We start from the raw sequence: 21706 nt of genomic DNA, 5'->3' as shown, positions 1-21706 counted from the left end.
AAATAAGGATGAGAATTTTGAAATCTGAGGTGGTGCTTAACTGGAAGCCAGTGTAGGTCAGCAAGCACAGGGGGTGATGGGTGAGCGGGACTTGGTGCCAGTTAGGACAGCCGAGTTTTGGATCACCTCTAGTTTACATAGGGTAGAATGTGGGAGGCCGGATAGGAGTGCGTTGGAATAGTCCAGTCTCGAGGTAACAAAGACGAGCACTCCAACCACAGCCCCAGCTGAGATCAGCTAATTCAGCACATACTGGGCATCGAGCCTTGTGGTTTGACTGGCCTCGTGCCACATCCGGTGGTACCTTGACCCTTGTTTTTGTTTTAAATATCACTGGATGTTGAGCGACCTTCCCCCCCCCCTCCCCCCTTCCTTAAAGCACATTCTGTCGCACTGTCTGAGGTTGCACCAGCCTCGGCTACCTTGCTAAGATCATGAATGGCTGTGTGTGTACAATGGCTGTGGTGGTACGCTTCATGCTTTAACTCTCAAAATTTGACACTGCATGCTGTTGCATTGTGTAGTAGATTTCTTTAGAGGCTGTAGTCAAATAGCACCTTTTATTGTAAGGGGCAAAATATTTTCAGGTTTTTACAAAAAAAAAACTTGTCTATTTATATAATTTTTTTAATTAGAACTTTAACTGAAGGAATTAAACACCCATTTCTTCACTGAAGCTGTAAGGATTTGTCGAAGTTAAATAGATTCCCAAAGGATTGAGAAATAGCACCTGACCATTGGAGATGGAGGGAGAAACCTGCTGCCAGCCGTGGCTCAGTGGGCAGCACTCTTGTCTGAATCAGAAGGTTGTGGGTTCAAGTCCCACTCCAGAGACTTGAGCACATAATTCATAGTGCTGAGGGAATGCTGCACTGTCGGAGATACTGTTTTTCGGATGAAACTTTAAACCAATTCTCTGTCTGTCCCCCTTGGGTGGACATGAAAGATCCCATGGCACTATTCGAAGAAGTTCTCCCAGCCAATATGTTTTCCTCAACCAACATTACAAACAGTTTATCAGGTCGTTTATCACATCACTGTTTGTAGGAGCTTGCTGTGCGCAAATTAGCTGCCACATTTCCTACATTACAACGTGACTACATTTCAAAAGCATCTCATTGACTGTAAAATGCTTTCGGATGACCTGAGGTCACAACAGGCGCTGTATAAATGCAAACCTTTTTTTTTGCCGAGTTACTGATTCTTCATGGTCAGCCAAAGCTGGAAAGCAGATGGCTGTAGATTTATTCTCTTATTAAAGCAATTCCAAAATAAATAACAAGAAGACAGCTTGTAATGAGCCTCTGCTGGTGCAATGGAATCTGCACTGCTCAGATTGAGTGGGTGATTCTACTGCAGCATACCGCAGCTGACTTAAGTCTGGACACGTGTTTAATTTCCAAGTCGCGATTTGCAACTTTGCGGGTGGTGTACCTTTGTTGAAGTGCTGACTGTAGAAGACACAGTCAGACCAATGACAAGGCGCCTGCTTCCACGATCAGAAAACGGGCATTTTCTCTGCGTGTGGCAGCAATGTTCATGTTTGCTGTGAGAAGCTGTGCTGCCTCCAGAGATGTTGCCAAAAAACTAGCCTGTCGAAATGGCTTAAGCCAGAGGCATCCAAACCAAGGGCCATGGATTATATCCGGCCCGAGAAGGCCTGGCAAGTGTTAAATGTGCCCCCGTTGATTTCTAACTCGCGCCTGGAGGTGTGAAAAAAGGTAGCCTCATTAGTGGATAAATCCTAAATCAGAACACCAAAATTTGCTCGCGTCAGGAACATGAACTGTATTACAACAATGGGAATATTGATACAAACTTCACATGTGGCCCACAAAGTTTCATAGCACACACCTAAGCGAACTGCAAAAACAGAAGAAAAAAGAGCCTTGTATCTTGATGCGTTGCCATTTCATTTATCACGGTGTACTGAGGGGCTCCTGAGCAATGCTGGGCCTGGCTGGGGGGAGCACTGTGCCCCTTGGTGATCAAGTATGTGGCTCCTGATTGGAATTGTGTTTCTCACTCTTCAGTCAAAATGGCTGGGAAGACGACTGTTGTTCACAATATTTATATAAAAAAATCTTGTGACTGAATGTCCCTAATTTTCTTGCTCATATCCAGCTGGATATGAGCAATTAAGATGTGGAGGGTTTGGAATCGCAAACAAATCAGGAGACAGTGGGATGTAGCAAGTTCCTGATGGTCGGCATTTGTTTGCAGCATGAAAATTCTGGCACTTAAGAGTGGAATTTTAATAAGAGACATCCGGTTTTGCAGACTCTTTATTCTCAGCATGAAGGAGAGGATGAGATGGTCAAAAAAAAACTGCAGAGGAACAGCTGCTCTTAAGAATGATCTATTGTACGCAGAGCCAATTAAAAAAAAATTGACTGGAACAAGCTTTAGGTTTCTTGTGCATTTTATGTTTCGGGGCGCAATGCAGCATCACGCAAGTCAGAGGCAATGTAGAAAAGGTTTTGGGACAGGAAGTTGTACCTTTGGAAAACTATACCCTTTGCCCCCCCGCCCCCCCCCCCCCTCCACAAAACCCCCATCCCCTTTAGAAAGACAGCTCTCTTCCACTTGGTACTGAACCTTGAAAACCTCCGATAATGTCAGCAATTTGAACCCTGAGTGTAAATATCAAGTTGATTGTAACTCAACCCTCGCACACACTGTGGCTTAAATGGTGTTTGTTCACATGAGTCAATAAACAAGCATTCCATGCGTCCACACTGAGGGGGAGAGGTTGCACTAACGTGCTCTCACTGGGGCCAGCTCACAGGATGACATGGGGCCTGAATTTGCGGTCGGAGGCTTCCCACGGGAAAATGCCTCCGATCCGCAAGTAAAGTCCTCACCTGCCTTCTGCCTCGGGATCCACGGCGACTCGGGCTCCTGGGCCTCCACCTGTAGACGTGCATAAAGGCTCACGTATCCCAGGGACGTATGTGGTTCGCCAGCGCCCTGGGCTCACATGGGCCGGCCCAACCAATAAAAGAAAGGGATCCCCATTCATACTTACGGGGTGTCCATTTTCATATTGAAGCGCCATAAACATGAATGGGGCGCTCACAAAAAATAAATTTGCATACTAAATAAAGAAAGTTACATATTGAACATTAATTAAAATGCAATTTAATTAAATATTTAAAACACAAATTTAAACGTGTCAATGGGCTAAAAATAACCTGAACTTATTTTACAGGTTTTTTAAATGTTTGAATAATTAGAAAATATATATATTTTTCTGTTTATTTAAATTCTTATGCTGATTAAAGCAGTCCTTACGCCTGCTTTTACTTGGCAAAAGAATTTCACGGGCATTCACTGGGCAGTACTTGGGTAAATAGCCCAACTCTCCGCCCGCGAATGTCCATTTCCCGGGAATGTGGATGATCTGTTTAAGATTCTTGACCGATTGCAAGATACGGGTTTTCGCGCGTGCGCTTTACATGCGTGCAAACCTGGAACTTGTGAGGCCCTTACGGGCACGTACGCACTCGAAGACCCTGGATAATCAGGGCCATCATTTTGTTGGTCTTCTGGTGACAACGATTCCTGCAGGAGTCCGGTTCCATCGGCACAGACAGCTGTCCTTTTGGTCATTCGAGTGACTGTTCTTCATAACGTTCACCTAGCTATGGTGATAAGCTCTTCAACCACGAGGGTGGGTGGGGGCCCTTCATGCCCATGTGTATCGCAGTCTCCAACCATGGCCCAGCAGGCCATAGGATGTTACGAAGAGATGTAGTAGTATTTCTCCCCCTCCACTCCTGTTTTCCACCAAATGAATGTAGTTTGCTGGAGAAATGCCACCAACAATGTCTCCAAGATCCTGCAAATCCCTTGGGAAGACAGACGCACCAAATTTAGGCATCCTCAACCAGGCCAACATCCCCAGCATTGAAGCACTGACCACACTCTGATCAGCTCTGCTGAGCAGGCCACATTGTTTGCATGCCAGACACTAGACTCCCAAAGCAAGCGCTCTACTCGGAACTCCTTCACGGCAAATGAGCCAAAGGTGGGCAGAGGAAACGTTACAAGGACACCCTCAAAGCCTCCCTGATAAAGTGCAACATCCCCACTGACACCTGGGAGTCCCTTGGCCAAAGACCACCCTAAATGGAGGAAGTGCATCTGGGAGCGCACCTCGAGTCTCGTTGCCGAGAGCATGCAGAAATCAAGCGCAGGCAGCGGAAAGACCGTGCGGCAAACCTGTCTCGCCCACCCCTTCCCTCAACAACTATCTATCCTACCTATGACAGGGACTGTAATTCTCGTATTGGACTGTACAGTCACCCAAGGCCTCATTTTTAGAGTGGAAGCAAGTCTTCCTCGATTCCGAGGGACTGCCGATGATGTAGTAGTTCGGGTTGAGATATTCCAAGAGCAAGTGAAGGAACATACAAAAAATGATGGCCAAGACCTATTGGTCCATCAGCGCCCTCCCGGATGCACAGTTGTGACACTTTGTGCATCACAATACGTACACTCCCCATCTTCAGAACCTAATCAGTAATTTTTAAAAAATCCTTCCCATGGTCCACTTTGCCTGTCTTTCACTTGGATACACTCATAATAAAGGATGAAACTGAGTACTGTGAACAATGAGCTAATGTGACCTTAGCTCCTTTAATAAGACTCCAGATTGTAGGTACCTCATGGGTAGCCTGCTTATATACCGTGCTCCCAAGGGATGCAGGGATCCCTTGGGACTCCCAACACGTAGGCTCTGGTGGTAGTGTGATACAGGTTGCAAGGGGTTAAATACATAACACACTTGACAACTGCAATGAGGGTGTGATTTAAAATGAGATGCTCAAGGTATAAGGACATTGCAGGAACAGAGCTGTGTCCCGTCACACTGGGTTGCAACAAAAGTGAATGACTAACGCTAGTTTAGGGCGGTTCTGTGGTTCTGGGCCAAGTGATGCACCTTGTTTTCTCCCAGAACATCACCTAGCTCTCCTTTTTTGCGGAGGGGGAGGAGAAGGGCTGGTGGGGGGAAGATTGACCTTTTGTCTGTGTTTGTGGTTCCCTGTGTACCACATAAAATTACAGATTGTTGTCTTTTCGTTGCACAGATTGCAGGCATCAAGCATTCTTGCATCGAATTGATGAGTGTGTGTTGACATTGGTAGTCAGTTCCCCTGGCTACAAATGGGATTGTGGGTTTGTGGAGCAGAGGGAGGAGAGCTTGATAGTGAACAAGACTTCGACTGCCCAGAAACGCATGTACAAGCTTCCAAGGAGCTGTTGCGTAGTGTACAGTCAGGTATCCTGCATCTTTTCATTCTGCATCTTTTTAAAAAAAAAAGTTGTGTTTCAAATCTGTTCATTTGAAATTTTAGTGAGTAAAGGTGGATATTAAAATAAAGTAGATGGTTCATCTCTTTTTTACACACATCTCAGTAATCCAGCCTGCCTGGTTGAAGTGGAACAACTATCATGCAAATCGAATACAGGTCGGACAGGAAGTAACAACATGAAACTAGCATTAAAAATAACCACACTCATTTCATTTTGATGTACAATTTGTGACCCTTTGTTAGATGGGAGATTATCTGTTATACTTTTTGCTTTTTATTTTACTAGTGAATTTTTTAACCCTTTATCCCCCCCCCCCATTTTTACTTATCTTTCCCTTTTCTCCCGTATCACAAGGAGGTTCAAACAGGCAACTTGCACCCGGGCCTCCAGCACTATTACATCATAACAAGTTTGGTGGTGTGTGCGGGCAGCCAAGAGTGATTTAGAATCTCATTGTTAAATTAGTGTGTAAAATTATAAGGGGCCGCGATTGAGTGGATCGGAGGACCCTTTTCCCTTGGCAGAAGGGTCACTAACCAGAGGCCAAAGATTTAAAGTAATTGGTGGAAGGATTAGAGGGGAAATGAGGAAAGATTTCTTCACCCAGAGGGTGGTGGGGGTCTGGAACTCACTGCCTGATAGAGGCAGAAACCCTCATCACATTTAAAAGGTACTTGTATGTTTAATTGAAGTGCTGTAACCTACAGGGCTACAGACCAAGAGCTGGAAAGTGGGATTCGGCTGGTTAGCTCTGTTATAAAAAGTAACACATCAGTTATTCAGATACATATAATAGCAGAAACTTAACTGGGCCAGCCACACACACACACCGTGGCAACAAGAGCCGGTCAGAGGCTAGGTATTCTGCAGCGAGTGTCTCACCTTCTGACTCCCCAAAGCCTTTCCACCATCGACAAGGCACTAGTCAGGAGTGTGATAGAATACTCTCCACTTGCCTGGATGCAGCTCCAAAACACTCGAGGCTCGTCACCATCCAGGACAAAGCAGCTTGCTTGACTGGCACCTCATCCATCACCTTCAACATTCACTCCCTCCATCACTAGCGCACCGTGGCTGCAGTGTGTACCATCTACAAGATGCAATGCAGCAACTCCCTAAAGCAACTTCTTTGACAGCACGTCCCAATCACGTGACCTCTACCACCTAGAAGGTCAAGGACAACAGGTGCATGGGAACACCACCACCTCCAAGTCGCACACCATCCTGACTTGGAAGTATATCGCCCGCCGTTCCTTCATTGTCGCTGGGTCAAAGTCCTGGAACTCATTCCTTAACAGCACTGGGGGAGTACCTTCACCACATGGACTGCAGTGGTTCAAGAAGGCGGCTCACCACCACCACCTCACGTGCAATTGGGGATAGGCAATAGATGCTGGCTTTGCCAGCGACGCCCACATCCCATGAAGGAATTAAAAACAATTTGGACATTGTTTGTTTTGAGCCTTGCACGATGCTACTGAACTGGCCCAAATATTAAGGTGTCAGAAGTGACGCAATCCAGTCTTGCACTGCATCCACATTTGTCCCAAATTGAATGTAAGCATCATGTTTTTTGCAAAAAAAACTTTTCTAATTCTGTGGAATTTAATTTGAATGAATTTCTGATCTCTGGACTAGACGATGCCAATGCTCTCCTGGCCAGCCTCCCATCTTCCACCCTCCATAAGCTCAACCATAACTCGGCTGCCCTTATCCTAACTCACACCAAGTCCCTTGTACCCTTCACTTCCTTGTTCACTGACCTTAATTCGTTCCGAGTTTGGCAGCACCTTGATTTTTTTTTTTTATAATTCAAAAGCTTGTGTTCAAGTCCCTGCATGGCCTCGCCCTTCCTTATCTCTGTAATCTACTCTAGCCCTACAATCAATGTTCCCGCTAAGGTGTGTGCAGTCGCACAGTAATCTGAAGGATCCCGCAGAGGCCACTCAGTGGATTTTAACAGTGTAAATACCGTGCATGTGCAGAGATTTAAAGGGACTGAGCATTCAAAGAAACAGGCCGTCCAGAAGCAAGTGCAGCTTACAGGGAACATTGCTGATGATACAAAGATGGGTGGGAAAGCAAGTTGTGAGGAGGACACACAAAATATGCAAAGGGATATAGACAGGCTAAGTTAGTGGCAGATGGAGTATAATGTGCGAAAATGTGAGGTTATCCACTTTGGCAGGAAAAATAAAAAATAAAATTGTAATTTAAATGGAGAAAGATTACAAAATGCTGCGGTACAGAGGGACCGCGGGGGGTCCTTGCACATGAAACACAAAAAGTGAGTATGCAGGTACAGCAAGTAATCAGGAAGACAAATGGAATGTTGGCCTTTATTGCAAGGGGGATGGAGTATAAAAGTAGGGAAGTCCTGCTACAACTGTGTAGGGTATTGGTGAGGTCACACCTCGAGTACTGCTAATAGTTTTGGTCTCCGTATTTAAGGAGGGATAAACTAGGATTGGAGGCAGTTCAAAGAAGGTTCATTAGGTTGATTCCTGAGATGAAGGGGTTGACTTATGCAGAAAGGTTGAATATATTTAAGGTGGAGATAGACAGATTTTTGAACTATCAGCCATGATCTTATTAAATGGCGGAGCAGGCTTGAGGGGCCAAATGGCTTATTCCTGCTCCTATTTCTTATGTTGTGTTCTTATGTTGCTTGCAACCCTCCGAGATTGCTGCGCTCCTTTAAGTCTTGTGCATCCCTGATTTTAATCGCTCCACCATTGACAGTTGTGCCTTCAGCTGCTTCGGGCCTACGCTCTGAAATTCCCTCCCTAAAGCTCTTCGCCTCTCTACCTCGCCTTCCGACACTCCTTAATACCTATCACTTTGACCAAGCTTTTGGTCATTTGTCCTACTTTCTCCTTGTGTGGCTCGGTGTCAAATTTGGTAACACTCCTGTGAAGTGCCTTGGAATGTTTTACTGTGGTAAAACGCGACATGGATACAAGTTGTCGCTATTGGAAGTTCCTTAATTTCTCTTTCCAGGACCCAATTAAAGGGGAATTGACAAGGGTTATATGAACTTCTGGCTAATCTCTATTGTGTGGGTGTTGGAAATAGCCAATATTATATTTTAAAGATGCATCTTCAATGTTAACCTTTTAATGGTGGGAGAGGGAGAGTTGCAATGGTTTGGGTGTAATCTCAAAAAATGATTTCTTTGCTCTTGTTCTAACAGAGGTTTTCTTTTCTCTTAGCACTGCAGTGCCGTGACGCCTCTCAGCCATGCGTTAATAAGGGAAGATGTGTAACGAATCCGAACGGTACCGGAGAATGCGTGTAAGTAGCTGCTTTGTCCCAGACTACATTGTTGATTGCCCACTTGTCCTGTTGTTTGCTGTTTCCGAGTTGCCCCAAGTGGTTGGAGAAGGAGGCAGTTTGGAGCTCCTCCACACTCGTGTGCATTTAATGCTGCTGGTGTGCTTTTTTTTTTGTTCAAGCTGAAGAAAAGAGGCATAAAACTAATTTCCCCTTTACTTTGCATGTTCTTGTGCTGCATTTTATAGCCACACTTATAAACACACTTGTGACTTCGATCGGTGCCAGTGTGGTGCTTGTGTGCAGGAGTGGCTTTGGGAAGAAGTTTGACTCCTGTCCTGGCTGGGACAGCAAATGCAAATCTGCAAATGTAGGGACTTTGCTGGAGTGCACCTTGGGGCTCGATCCAAAACTCTGCTCTCCGTATCCTAACTCGCACCATAACATTCGACCATCATCATCATCATCATCATCATAGGCGGTCCCTCGAACGAGGATGACTTGCTCCCACGAGTTCACAGATGTTTCAATGAAGGACCCGATGTTCCAGTCCTGAACTCCAATTGAAGGGGTGGAAGATGCCTGTGCATGGATTTTTTTAACGTGTGGTGACCGTTGCACATCAGCCACCACACGGGCTTGACAGAGCTAGGCCTTTATCCAGTGGCAAGGGTTAACCAGGACGACTGGAGATCTGTTCTGCTGCATGGACCTAGTGCGCGCACACATCGCAGTGTGGGCTGGCCCGTGCTGCCCCTGGGCCCCGTACCCTGATTTGCCGCATCTCGGCCACAATCTCTCACCGCTCCTCCGTCATGATATCTCAATCGCTCCTCCACCATGATCTCTTGACGCTCATCTGCCCCGACCTTCCCACTCCTCTGTACCTGTACCATTCACCGCTGTGCTCACTGATCTACATCGACCTCAGGTCCTTGAATGCCTGGATTTAAAAATTTTCATCCTTGTGTTCAAATTCCTCCATGGCCTCTCCCTTCCCTATCTCTGTAACATCCTTCGAGAATTCTGCGTTCTTCTGAATCTGGCCTCTTGTCCATTCCCCATTTTCTTCTGCCTTCTATTGGTGGCTGTGCCTTCAGACATCTGGGCCCAAGAATTTCCCCCAAAACCTCTGCATCTCCACCGCTCTCTCCTTCAAGATGCTCCCGAGAACTTACCTCTTTGACCAAACTTTTGGCCACCTGTCCTACGATCTCCTTCTTTGACTCGGTGTGAATTATTGTCTGATTATGCTCCTGTGAAGCATTTTGGGATGTTACAGTACATTAAAGGCGCTATATCCATTCAAGTTGTAGATGTAGAACAAAATGTAACATAACTTCAAAAAGAGATTCCAACAAATCCTTTATTCGGGTACCTGACATCCAGGTGAAACATGGCAATTAAACTATAGCACACAGTACTTAACACATTACTTTGTATTCGTTTGTCAATAAATCATCTTGAATCAACTTACATTTACGTTTGGGCTTATTGTCCTCAGGATGTCCCCAAGTGCTTTACGCCCAATGGATTACCTTTGAAGTGCAGTCACTGTTGGGTGGGCGACTGCAGCAGCCAATTGGTGCCCAGCAAAGTCTGACACCAGTAAGGTGAAAGAGCAGGTCGGATTAGATTTCTGGATCTTATTGTGCTTGGTCAGGGACGTCAGCTGGCAGCCCGGCACAAGCAAAGAAAGGAGAATCCTTTGGCGATGTGTGCTTTTGCACAGAGCAAACACCTAGGAATTGTGCTCGTGTTTGGAAAGCTGAGGGCTGCATTCGGCTTGTGGGTAATGGATACTCCCTGAGTTACAGACAGGGGTTGCATTGTTTCTGGGGGAGGGGCGGATTGAATAGCCGAGTCAAGCTGAGCAATGCTTGAGAAAGTTTTGTGTTTGAGCAAATGACTTGGTGCTCGAGTGCCCATTTTGTAATTTGTAGTTAACGCGAGATGGTTGCTTTTGTAAATTGACCTGGATTCTGTCTGCCTTTTGCTGCAGACTGTCGATGGGATCGGATCTTGTTCAGTGTCTCTGCAGGTTTTCTGTTGCTGTGGTGTGTTGGGTATAAACCAAACAGTTGACTGACTTCAATTTGTACTTTAAATTACACCTCCACCCGCCCAACCCGCCTGACTTTTCCAGATGTTTAAACATCTGCATATTCTAGCAGGTGTCACTGAATAACTCTCGGCAATAGGATTCCATGGATAATTCTCTCTTATGCACTCACCCCTAACAACAAGAAAACAATTGTAGTAACCCACCACTTCCCAAAGCGCTTTACAACAATGAAGTTCTTTTGAAATGTCGTCACTGTTGTAGGAAATGTGGCAGCCAATTTATACACAGCAAGGTCCCACAAACAGCAATGTGATAACGACCAGATCGACTTTTTTTTAGTGATGTTGGTTGAGTGATAAATATTGGCCAGGACACTGGGGAGAACTCCCTTGGTCTTCTTCGAAATAGGGATCTTTTGCATTCATCTGAGAGGGCAAATGGGTCCTTCATTTAACATCTCATCTGAAAGACTGTGCATTTGACAGTGCAGTGCTCCTTCAGTATTGCACTGAGGTGTCGGCCTAGACTATGTGCTAAAGATCCTGCTATATTTCAAGTTAGCAAATGGAATACAATCGGTTGTATCAAAACTGGGATAATCTAGTTTTACGTGGGCATTTGTAGGATTATTGCCCATCATGTTATGGAGCAGACAGTTGCAATTCTGAGTGGGCTCTCTCAATTTTTAAATTTAAAAAAAAACATCGTTTTATCATTACGCTCATTTCTGCCTCATATGATGAAGTGTTCGTTGTTATTGTTTTGTATTCATTTTTAATCACCAGCAAATAATATATTGGAACACAAGCCCTGCGTTAATTTCCCCCCCACTATTTGCCAGCTGTTTCTGATAAGATGAAAAGTGGTCACCTTCCTTGGTGCCGGATGATATAATTGATCTGCTAAGTCATGGTGTAATCAGTGTTCGCTCTAGGTTTTACCTTGATCAAGTGGGGAAACCACTGTCATTTGTGCTGCTATGGTTTATTTCACCAGTGATAAGTTCTACTGTGCCATTTGAAATAAAAGCCATTGAAAAGAAGAAACCAGCCAGAGCAACTCGTGACTGGGCTGAAGTGATCCCTAATGATCTCTGTTTGCCAGTGATTTCTAATTACTGGTGGTGATGGAGTTTTTGTGCCTTGCTTTTTGGGTTCCAATAAAAGAAAGACTTGGATTTGTATAGCGCCTTTTTCATCTCAAAGCGCTTTGCAGCCAATTAAGTACTTTTGGAGTGTCGTCGCTGTTGTAATGTAGAAAACCTGGGTGTAACCATAATGGCATCAGACATACAGTCATTAGTTAATTTGTTAATTCCTGTATTGGACTGTTCAGTCTCCCAAGAACTCATTTTTTTTTAAGAGTGGAAGCAAGTCCTCGATTTCGAGGGACTGCCTATGATGATGAGTTAATTTGGGGAAGAAGAGACTGAATGCTCCGTAGTTTTGGGTTTCTGTTGCTGCCTAATTCCTGTGTCCGGATTCGAGACTGAATAAGTGAGAACATCAATCCCACTTTACACTTACGTAAAACTTCATGGAGCATCTGCGAGGTGGCTTGTACAGTTGGGTTGTGCATGAGTGAGATATTGAGCCAAACAGACCAGGAGCGTCCAAGGTGTTGGAATCTCTGATCGAGGCCAGTGTTTGTGATGAGAGTCGGACAGTTTGGTTCATTGCCTCTGGGCTTGGGAGTGGGGAGTAATGGAAAACTACCAGGATTCCCTTTACTATCCAGTGAATCTTGTGGGGTTGTAGATTGTTGCTGGATGATGTTTGGAGGTGGATGCGTGTGGTGGGTAGAGTTAGCGCCTTGTTCAAGGTACGCATTCTAGTCTGGTAGCCTGCCATTACTTGATCAGGCTCTCGCATGACGAACAACCACTTGAGCAAGATGGCTACTTGGACCTGTAGAGCTGTACCCCAGCATGAGAGAGGGAGAAAATGATGTGACATTAAACTGATATTGAGCCTCTGTAGCAGGTGATTAACAAGAAAAGGAGGGGGAAAACCCTGTTATTAAACCAGAAATGAAAAAGTACCTGTGAAGAGTTGCTGTGAAAGTACTGATGAGACAAACCACACCAGTGATACTAACTATTCTGCCCACAATTTATCAAGCTATCTTTGCATTGAGGCTGCTTTGCAGACCAGAGACAACATATTTGTCGATATAAACTCTCTTATTATGGCGGCGAGAGGGGTTGCACTTGTCAGTGGGCATTTGTGGCTTTGAAGTGAGAGAAATTAGTCGAAGGAAACTTAAAACTGAAGTCCCATTTGGACAACAAGCTGTGCAAAACATGGTTGAGGAGAAGGCGGGCAAATAGTCGAAGTTAATGGCTGGTAAATTATCTCGAATGTCACAAAAGCTCTTGACAGTCGGTGTGTTTAATTTCTGCTCCGATCTGGTGGTTTTGAAAGGTCATGCATCTCGAAAGATTTGAAGTTGATTTAAGTGGACTGTTGGCAACCTCCCTATTGACACAGCAGACTGGAATGTTGTGCAGCAGACAACCTCTGTCACTAAATATTTACTTTTTCAGTGTTAACATCCCTGGCAGCTCTTTTTTTGTGTGTCGTTCACCCATTTTGTGATTTGCTTTTCTCCCACCTCGCCCATGTTCTCTTTGTGCTGTAGAATACCCTTCGGATTCCCAAGCCTTTCATGGATCTGGATAAACGTTGGGATGAGCAGAAGAGAAGGTGCTTTATTTCCTTTTTGGCAGGTGCCTCTTGAGATGAGGAAATGCTAGAATGGCCACCAGTTCCCCATCGTTGTCTCTGACCACACACAGGACAGGTCTACTGTGTCTGCGTTCGGAATCCAAATGGATTTATTCATCATTTTCCATCCCCTCCCGCGCCCCCCAGCTTTTTATTTTCTTTTGCTCCTTTTCTTCTTCCTCCTTTCTTGAAGGTGCTGACTCATGGCATCGGATGCTTTCCGGTACAAGACCCAAGCATCGTGTCCGAGAGCTATTTGAGCACGAGAGCGTCATCAGGGGGCCTGGCCCTGTCTCTGAATCCCACACACCAGAAACATTCAGGAGTCGTCACTGGACAGTACTCTACCACCATCATCACTCACCCCTGAGAAAGAAAGAAAGACTTGCATTTATATAGCACCTTTCACGACCACCGGACATCTCAAAGAGCTTTACAGCCAATTAAGTACAAGTTGAACCTCCCTTATCCAGAATCACCCCTCGTCCAGAACCATTCCCGGCTACTGGGTGGCGCATGCGCAGAACTCCGACATGAACAAATTGAAGTCCTTCCTCGCTGCCGACTCCAGCAATCGCTGGCCTGACCCCGTGATCCCCCCCACCCCCACGATCTCTCTGCCGCACTCCCAGCCCCAAGTCAGTCAGCCCCAATATCCCCTTGCTCAGTACCTATACCATCCAATTTAACGTGACCACTCCTCGTCCGGAAAAATCCCTTATCCAGAACAGGCCAGGTCCTGAGGGTTCTCGATAAGGAAGGTTCAACCTGTACTTTTGAGTGCAGTCACTGTTGTCATATGGGAAATGCAGCAGCCAATTTGCACACAGCAAGCTCCCACAAACAGCAATGTGATACTGACGAGATAAACTGTTTTTGTTGTGGTGTTTGAGGGATCAATATTGGCCTGGACACCGGGGATAACTTCCCCTACTCTTCTTCGAAATGGTTCCTCGACATATTGGTCTAGAAAACCATCCCTTATACACTACAGGAAATCCTCCTCCATCGTATTGCTACCAGTTTGTTTAGCCCAATCATATGTAGATTAAAGTCACCCATGATAACTGAGGTACCTTTATTGCACACATCCCTAATTTCTTGTTTGGTGCCATCCCCAACCTCACTATGACTGTTTGTTGGTCTATACACAACTGGTGGATCTTTTACGTCCACCAGAGAGGGCAGACGGGGCCTTGGTTTAACGTCTCATCCGAAAGATGGCACCTCTGACAGCACTGCACTGGAGTGTCAGCCAAGATTTTTTTTTTTTAAAAGTGCTCAAGTTCCTAGAGTGGGACTTGAACCCACAACCTTGTGACTCAGGCAGGTATGGTACCCACTGGGCCACAGCTGACATTCTGGTCAGTTGCAGTGATTGCACCAATGGACCAATTGAGATCAACCAACAGACAAAATGATGAAGCCTTGCATTAGCTTGGTTTACATAGCTCAGTGTCCAACCGTGTAGTATCTTTACCCATTTGAGGAATGAGGGAGCCACTATCTTTCCTCTTGGTGTGTGGCTCTGGTTCCAATCTTCACAGAAATTACCCATGTTTCCTTTTTACTTCCCCCAAGTTGTCTGTTATTTTGTCTTCCCTCTTAGTCCAGCTACTGTCTGAGAACTCCTCCATTGTAGGTAGGTGTGTGTGTGTGTGTGTATTTGTGCACGTGTGCGTGCACATATGTGCCAGGGTAGATTAGACTGGGGCTTCCCCCTGGCTTTTTAAATTGTATTTTTTTTGTTTACTGTTGCACCCCCATGGTCTTTAATAAAAACTGCTATCCTGTTGGCAGGCTTCCACGTTTGAGTGCTTTGTGTGATGGTGTCTTAGCAAATATTTTTAGGTATTAGGTTGTGAAAGGAGCTGCTACAATCGCTGTGACACTGCGTGATCTTTAAAATTTGCAGTCTGAATTTGGAAAGTAGCCGAGGATGCGTGGAGCGAAAGGGGCTGCTTTTGTTTGTCAAGAAGCTTTGTCAATCTGCTGCCACGGAAACGCTTGTTGTGGGGTGGGGGGGGTTCTTTTTATATTTTTACAGTTTAAAAAAAAATTAAAAACACGATTTATTAAATTAGGAGACAAAGAAAGGCAGTGCACAGTACCAATAATTTTTTTTAAAACTGTGGTGTAGTTGTTTGGGGGATAGGGGGGTGATGGGGGTTTGGGAGTAAACTTCCCAGCTGTTCTGCCTGGGTGAATTGCCTTTTCCTTTGTTAAACGCCGAGAGAGAAATTCCGCGTTTCACACTGGTTACAGCCCCGCTGCTTGTGGGAGAACGTGTGCCGGTGCCGCAAACGACGAACAAGAGCGTGCATAGTTCTTCGACTGTTGCTTCAGCGCCGTGGAATCCACTCAGTGAATATAAAGTGGGCAGATTCCACAGCACTTGGCAGCACTGGAGTTATTCTTAATAATAAACATGGCATCTCATTTTTGAAATGTCTCTTAAGCAGTTGGCGCGGTGAATCGTTTTTGCGGCGCCGTGTCTGTTCCGTCGGCAAACTCGACAGCCAGTAAGTGCCAACAAATGGTGCAAGCGTTATCGGGGTGGGGGGAATCAGTGACCGGTTACTGTGTTTCTGATGATGTTGGCTCGGGAAGGAATGTTGTCAGGGGCAGCGAGAGAATTCCCTGCCCTTCATCGCATCGTGACGGGATCTTTTAACATCCGCCAGAGCCTGGAGAGGGGACTCTGTTTAGCATCCCGTCTGAAGGACTTGAAGTGGTCTGTGGTGTAAATCCACCATTGGAAGTTTGGAGACAGCAGCAGAGACGAATTGGCACGGGATCTGACTGAACTGGAAAAGAGGAATTTAGTAGAGAAGTATTTGAGATGTGTCCGATTTGGATTCTGAGGCATAAGGATGGGGGGGGGGGGGCGTTTCGCTCGCTGATTCTGGAGTACTTCACTTTCATTCAACCAACCCAGGGATTTTGAGGCCGTTGAACAGCTTTGGCAGTGTAGGTACATCACCACGCGTAGGAGATCATGCAAATGTGCATCTGATTAAACGCGCACTCCGTGCACTTGTTTTTGAAAGTGGTGGAAAGAGTGTTTTGAATTAGGACAGTGCTCTTTAGTCAAATGATGCAATTAAAAACTCCACTTGATGGTTTTGTACATTCCATGAGCTTTGGAAGAACTCAAACCAACACCCTGTGGGGAGATGGGGGCTTGGGATAGCTGCTGACGCCCATCGATACCGCAGTGCAAGACTCCACCCACGTGGTTCTCCCCAACAAGTCACCTAATTGCTGATTCGGCCAAGTAATTCCTCATTCCATATGGGTTCCCTTTTCTCCAATTTAAAAAAAACCCATCAACATCAGATCAATCACTCGCTGTTGTATTTGGAAGCCTTTGTGGAATGACGTACATTTTTCAAACACGCGATACCATGATGCTATGACAGTGAAGGCTTTCTCGCTCCTGCCATTGAGAATTCTGGCTGCTCTATTTTTAGAATTGAAAGATCTTCAGTTGAAATAGCTGAAGCATGTCCTGATGTGACTCTAGATTGTGAACTTGAACATTTTTCAGCAACAAAAATAGGCCTTGATACATAATATTGGTGTCCTTCCTGATTAGGAGGAAATCAATCACAATTCCTGTGACTGAAAACCACTCATTGGCCATTGTTGGAAAGTGGATTTTGGATGTGGTCAACATTAGGTTTACCTGTGATACCTACCATGGTTCATTGGCTTGCTGATGCTCATTATTTCTGCTCAGGTGCAAAATTGGCAAATGTCCAGTGTGTGATGCTCCAGGCATCATAGAAACATAGAAACATAGAAAATAGGTGCAGGAGTAGGCCATTCGGCCCTTCGAGCCTGCACCACCATTCAATGAGTTCATGGCTGAACATGCAACTTGAGTACCCCATTCCAACTTTCTCGCCATACCCTACGTAAACTAGAGGTGATCCAAAACTCAGGTGCTCGTGTCCTAACTTGCACCAAGTCCCGCTCACTCATCATCCCCTGTGCTCACTGACTTACATTGACTTCTGGTTAAGCAATGCCTCAATTTCAAAATTCTCATCCTTATTTTCAAATCCCTCCATGCCCTCACCCCTCCCTACCTCTGTAATCTCCTCCAGCCTCACAACCCCCCGAGATGTCTGCGCTCCTCTAATTCTGCCCTCCTGAGCATTCCTGATTATAATCGCTCAACCATTGGTGGCCATGCCTTCTGTTGCCTCGGCCCCTAGCTCTGGAATTCCCTGCCTAAACCTCTCCGCCTCTCTACCTCTCTTTCCTCCTTCAAGACGCTCAGTAAAACCTACTCCTTTGACCAAGCTTTTGGTCACCTGTACTAATTTCCGCTTCTACGGCTCTGTGTCAATTTTTTTTATCTCATAATGCTCCTGAGAAGCGCCTTGAGATGTTTCACTATGTTAAAGGCGCTATATAAATACAAGTTGTTGTTGTTGTTGTTAAAGTTACAGCACTACTGCATCAGAAAGTCTCAGGTTCTTCAGGGCCGATAGGGCAAATTTTGGGCCTCGACTTGGTGGTATCGTGCACCTGAGCTAAGAAACATAGAAAATAGGTGCAGGAGCAGGCCATTCAGCCCTTCTAGCCTGCACCGCCATTCAATGAGTTCATGGCTGAACATGAAACTTCAGTACCCCCTTCCTGCTTTCTCGCCATAACCCTTGATCCCCCGAGTAGTAAGGACTTCATCTAACTCCCTTTTGAATATATTTAGTGAATTGGCCTCAACTACTTTCTGTGGTAGAGAATTCCACAGGTTCACCACTCTCTGGGTGAAGAAGTTTCTCCTCATCTCGGTCCTAAATGGCTTACCCCTTATCCTCAGACTGTGACCCCTGGTTCTGGACTTCCCCAACATTGGGAACATTCTTTCTGCATCTAACCTGTCTAAACCCGTCAGAATTTTAAACGTTTCTATGAGGTCCCCTCTCATTCTTCTGAACTCCAGTGAATACAAGCCCAGTTGATCCAATCTTTCTTGATAGGTCAGTCCCGCCATCCCGGGAATCAGTCTGGTGAACCTTCGCTGCACTCCCTCAATAGCAAGAATGTCCTTCCTCAAGTTAGGAGACCAAAACTGTACACAATACTCCAGGTGTGGCCTCACCAAGGCCCTGTATAACTGTAGCAACACCTCCCTGCCCCTGTATTCAAATCCCCTCGCTATGAAGGCCAACATGCCATTTGCTTTCTTAACCGCCTGCTGTACCTGCATGCTAACCTTCAATGACTGATGTACCATGACACCCAGGTCTCGTTGCACCTTCCCTTTTCCTAATCTGTCACCATTCAGATAATAGTCTGTCTCTCTGTTTTTACCACCAAAGTGGATAACCTCACATTTATCCACATTATACTTCATCTGCCATGCATTTGCCCACTCACCTAACCTATCCAAGTCACTCTGCAGCCTAATAGCATCCTCCTCGCAGCTCACACTGCCACCCAACTTAGTATCATCCGCAAATTTGGAGATACTGCATTTAATCCCCTCGTCTAAATCATTAATGTACAATGTAAACAGCTGGGGCCCCAGCACAGAACCTTGCGGCACTCCACTAGTCACTGCCTGCCATTCTGAAAAGTACCCGTTTACTCCTACTCTTTGCTTCCTGTCTGACAACCAGTTCTCAATCCACGTCAGCACACTACCCCCAATCCCATGTGCTTTAACTTTGCACATTAATCTCTTGTGTGGGACCTTGTCGAAAGCCTTCTGAAAGTCCAAATATACCACATCAACTGGTTCTCCTTTGTCCACTTTACTGGAAACATCCTCAAAAAATTCCAGAAGATTTGTCAAGCATGATTTCCCTTTCACAAATCCATGCTGACTTGGACCTATCATGTCACCATTTTCCAGATGCACTGCTATGACATCCTTAATAATTGATTCCATCATTTTACCCACTACTGAGGTCAGGCTGACCGGTCTATAATTCCCTGTTTTCTCTCTCCCTCCTTTTTTAAAAAGTGGGGTTACATTGGCTACCCTCCACTCCATAGGAACTGATCCAGAGTCAATGGAATGTTGGAAAATGACTGTCAATGCATCCGCTATTTCCAAGGCCACCTCCTTAAGTACTCTAGGATGCAGTCCATCAGGCCCTGGGGATTTATCAGCCTTCAATCCCATCAATTTCCCCAACACAATTTCCCGACTAATAAAGATTTCCCTCAGTTCCCCCTCCTTACTAGACCCTCTGACCCCTTTTATATCCGGAAGGTTGTTTGTATCCTCCTTAGTGAATACCGAACCAAAGTACTTGTTCAATTGGTCTGCCATTTCTTTGATCCCGGTTATGACTTCCCCTGATTCTGACTGCAGGGGACCTACGTTTGTCTTTACTAACCTTTTTCTCTTTACATACCTATAGAAACTTTTGCAATCCGCCTTAATGTTCCCTGCAAGCTTCTTCTCGTACTCCATTTTCCCTGCCCTAATCAAACCCTTTGTCCTCCTCTGCTGAGTTCTAAATTTCTCCCAGTCCCCAGGTTCGCTGCTATTTCTGGCCAATTTGTATGCCACTTCCTTGGCTTTAATACTATCCCTGATTTCCCTAGATAGCCACGGTTGAGCCACCTTCCCTTTTTTATTTTTACGCCAGACAGGAATGTACAATTGTTGTAATTCATCCATGCGGTCTCTAAATGTCTGCTATTGCCCATCCACAGTCAACCCCCTAAGTATCATTCGCCAATCTATCCTAGCCAATTCACGGCTCATACCTTCAAAGTTACCCTTCTTTAAGTTCTGGACCATGGTCTCTGAAATTACTGTTTCATTCTCCATCCTAATGCAGAATTCCACCATATTATGGTCACTCTTCCCCAAGGGGCCTCGCACAATGAGATTGCTAATTAATCCTCTCTCATTACACAACACCCAGTCTAAGATGGCCTCCCCCCTAGTTGGTTCCTCAACATATTGGTCTAGAAAACCATCCCTTATGCACTCCAGGAAATCCTCCTCCACCGTATTGCTTCCAGTTTGGCTAGCCCAATCTATGTGCATATTAAAGTCACCCATTATAACTGCTACACCTTTATTGCATGCACCCCTAATTTCCTGTTTGATGCCCTCCCCAACATCCCTATTACTGTTTGGAGGTCTGTACACAACTCCCACGAACGTTTTTTGCCCTTTGGTGTTCTGCAGCTCTACCCATATAGATTCCACATCATGGTGTGTGGAGCAGGCGAGATGGACCAGCTGATCATTTCCTGCCCATCATTTCTGCATGTTCATATCACTCTGAATAAAGAAGTCCTGTCCAGTAGATCTGTTTTGAACTATTTCTCATCAGTTTACCTTGCTGACCTATTGTCTATCTCTCTTAATTTAAAGTCAAATTTTGGGTATAACCGATCTGTTACCATTTTGGTATTTTGCGTGTTTAGACGTGATTCCCATTTCTCCTGATCATGACCACTGTTCTGCAGAGGTCAAGTTTCGCTAAGCTTTCTTCATGGCCCATATCCTTTACGCTTGGCACTGGTTTTGTTCCTTTTCTCTGTACCCCAATTCGTTCGTGTTTTTTTTTGGTGTGACATGGTGACCAGAATTGAAGTCAATTCTCCGAACACAGACTGACCAGTGCATTGCAGTCCATCTTTGAGAGACTTGTCCTCTGCTGTTTTGGCCATAAATCCGAGCATTTTAGCTACGTTTTTAATTACTGTGCCTTGTTGCCCAAACATTGAAAGTGAGTCACTCCCAGACAGTCAATTTAATCCCATTAGTTTCATAGTTGTGCTTGTGTGCATTCATTCTTTCAATATGCAGCATGTTCATAAGCGTTGGCTTTAATCTGCCACCATTTGTCCACTTGCATAGCCTGTCTATTATTTTGTAAAACTTTCTGCAGACTTATTTTTTTGTATCCTGTATTGTTTTCACTGGACGGGCTACTTTGACAAGGCACTGCTGTTGCCTGCAGGACCTTGCTGTACTCCAGCATTTGTCAGGAGTGGAGGAGGGGAGAAAACGGAGAGGATGCATAGCAACCTCTAATTTGGACTGTTGTACCTATCGTTTCAGAAAGGGTGGTCGTGGTTTGTAATGAGGTGTGAGTGTGTCCAGGCTAAAGTTGACATGTCGCTCTTTGGTGGGTTCTCTGATGGATGCAATCTGATATGAAACAGCCAAGTCTCTTACTTTGTGTAACATTGGCCCTGAAATTTTAGTCGGAAGCTTCTTTCGGACCAACGCCCCTGACCCGAGAATTTTTATGAATTGGCCTGGAGGTCCCGGAGACGCCTGCGATTGCGATGGGGAGGCCTTCTCTTCCCGCGCATCGGAACGCGCTCCCAT

At 45.4% G+C, this 21706-nt stretch overlaps 1 protein-coding gene across 1 annotated transcript in view; it reads left to right on the top strand.

Moving 5' to 3' along the window:
* Nucleotides 1-21706, top strand: part of LOC139268760 (neurogenic locus notch homolog protein 2-like) — a 209585-nt gene that overhangs the window by 14388 nt on the left and 173491 nt on the right. The window contains exon 2 of the mRNA XM_070887431.1: nt 8532-8613. Coding sequence (XP_070743532.1) covers nt 8532-8613 — 82 coding nt within the window. The remainder of the gene's footprint in view (nt 1-8531; nt 8614-21706) is intronic.

This window comes from Pristiophorus japonicus, chromosome 8, assembly GCF_044704955.1.
Source record: "Pristiophorus japonicus isolate sPriJap1 chromosome 8, sPriJap1.hap1, whole genome shotgun sequence".
Lineage (NCBI taxonomy): Eukaryota > Metazoa > Chordata > Chondrichthyes > Pristiophoridae > Pristiophorus > Pristiophorus japonicus.
The sequence above is the reverse complement of the archived record's forward strand: the minus strand, read 5'-3'. Positions and strand labels throughout refer to the sequence as shown.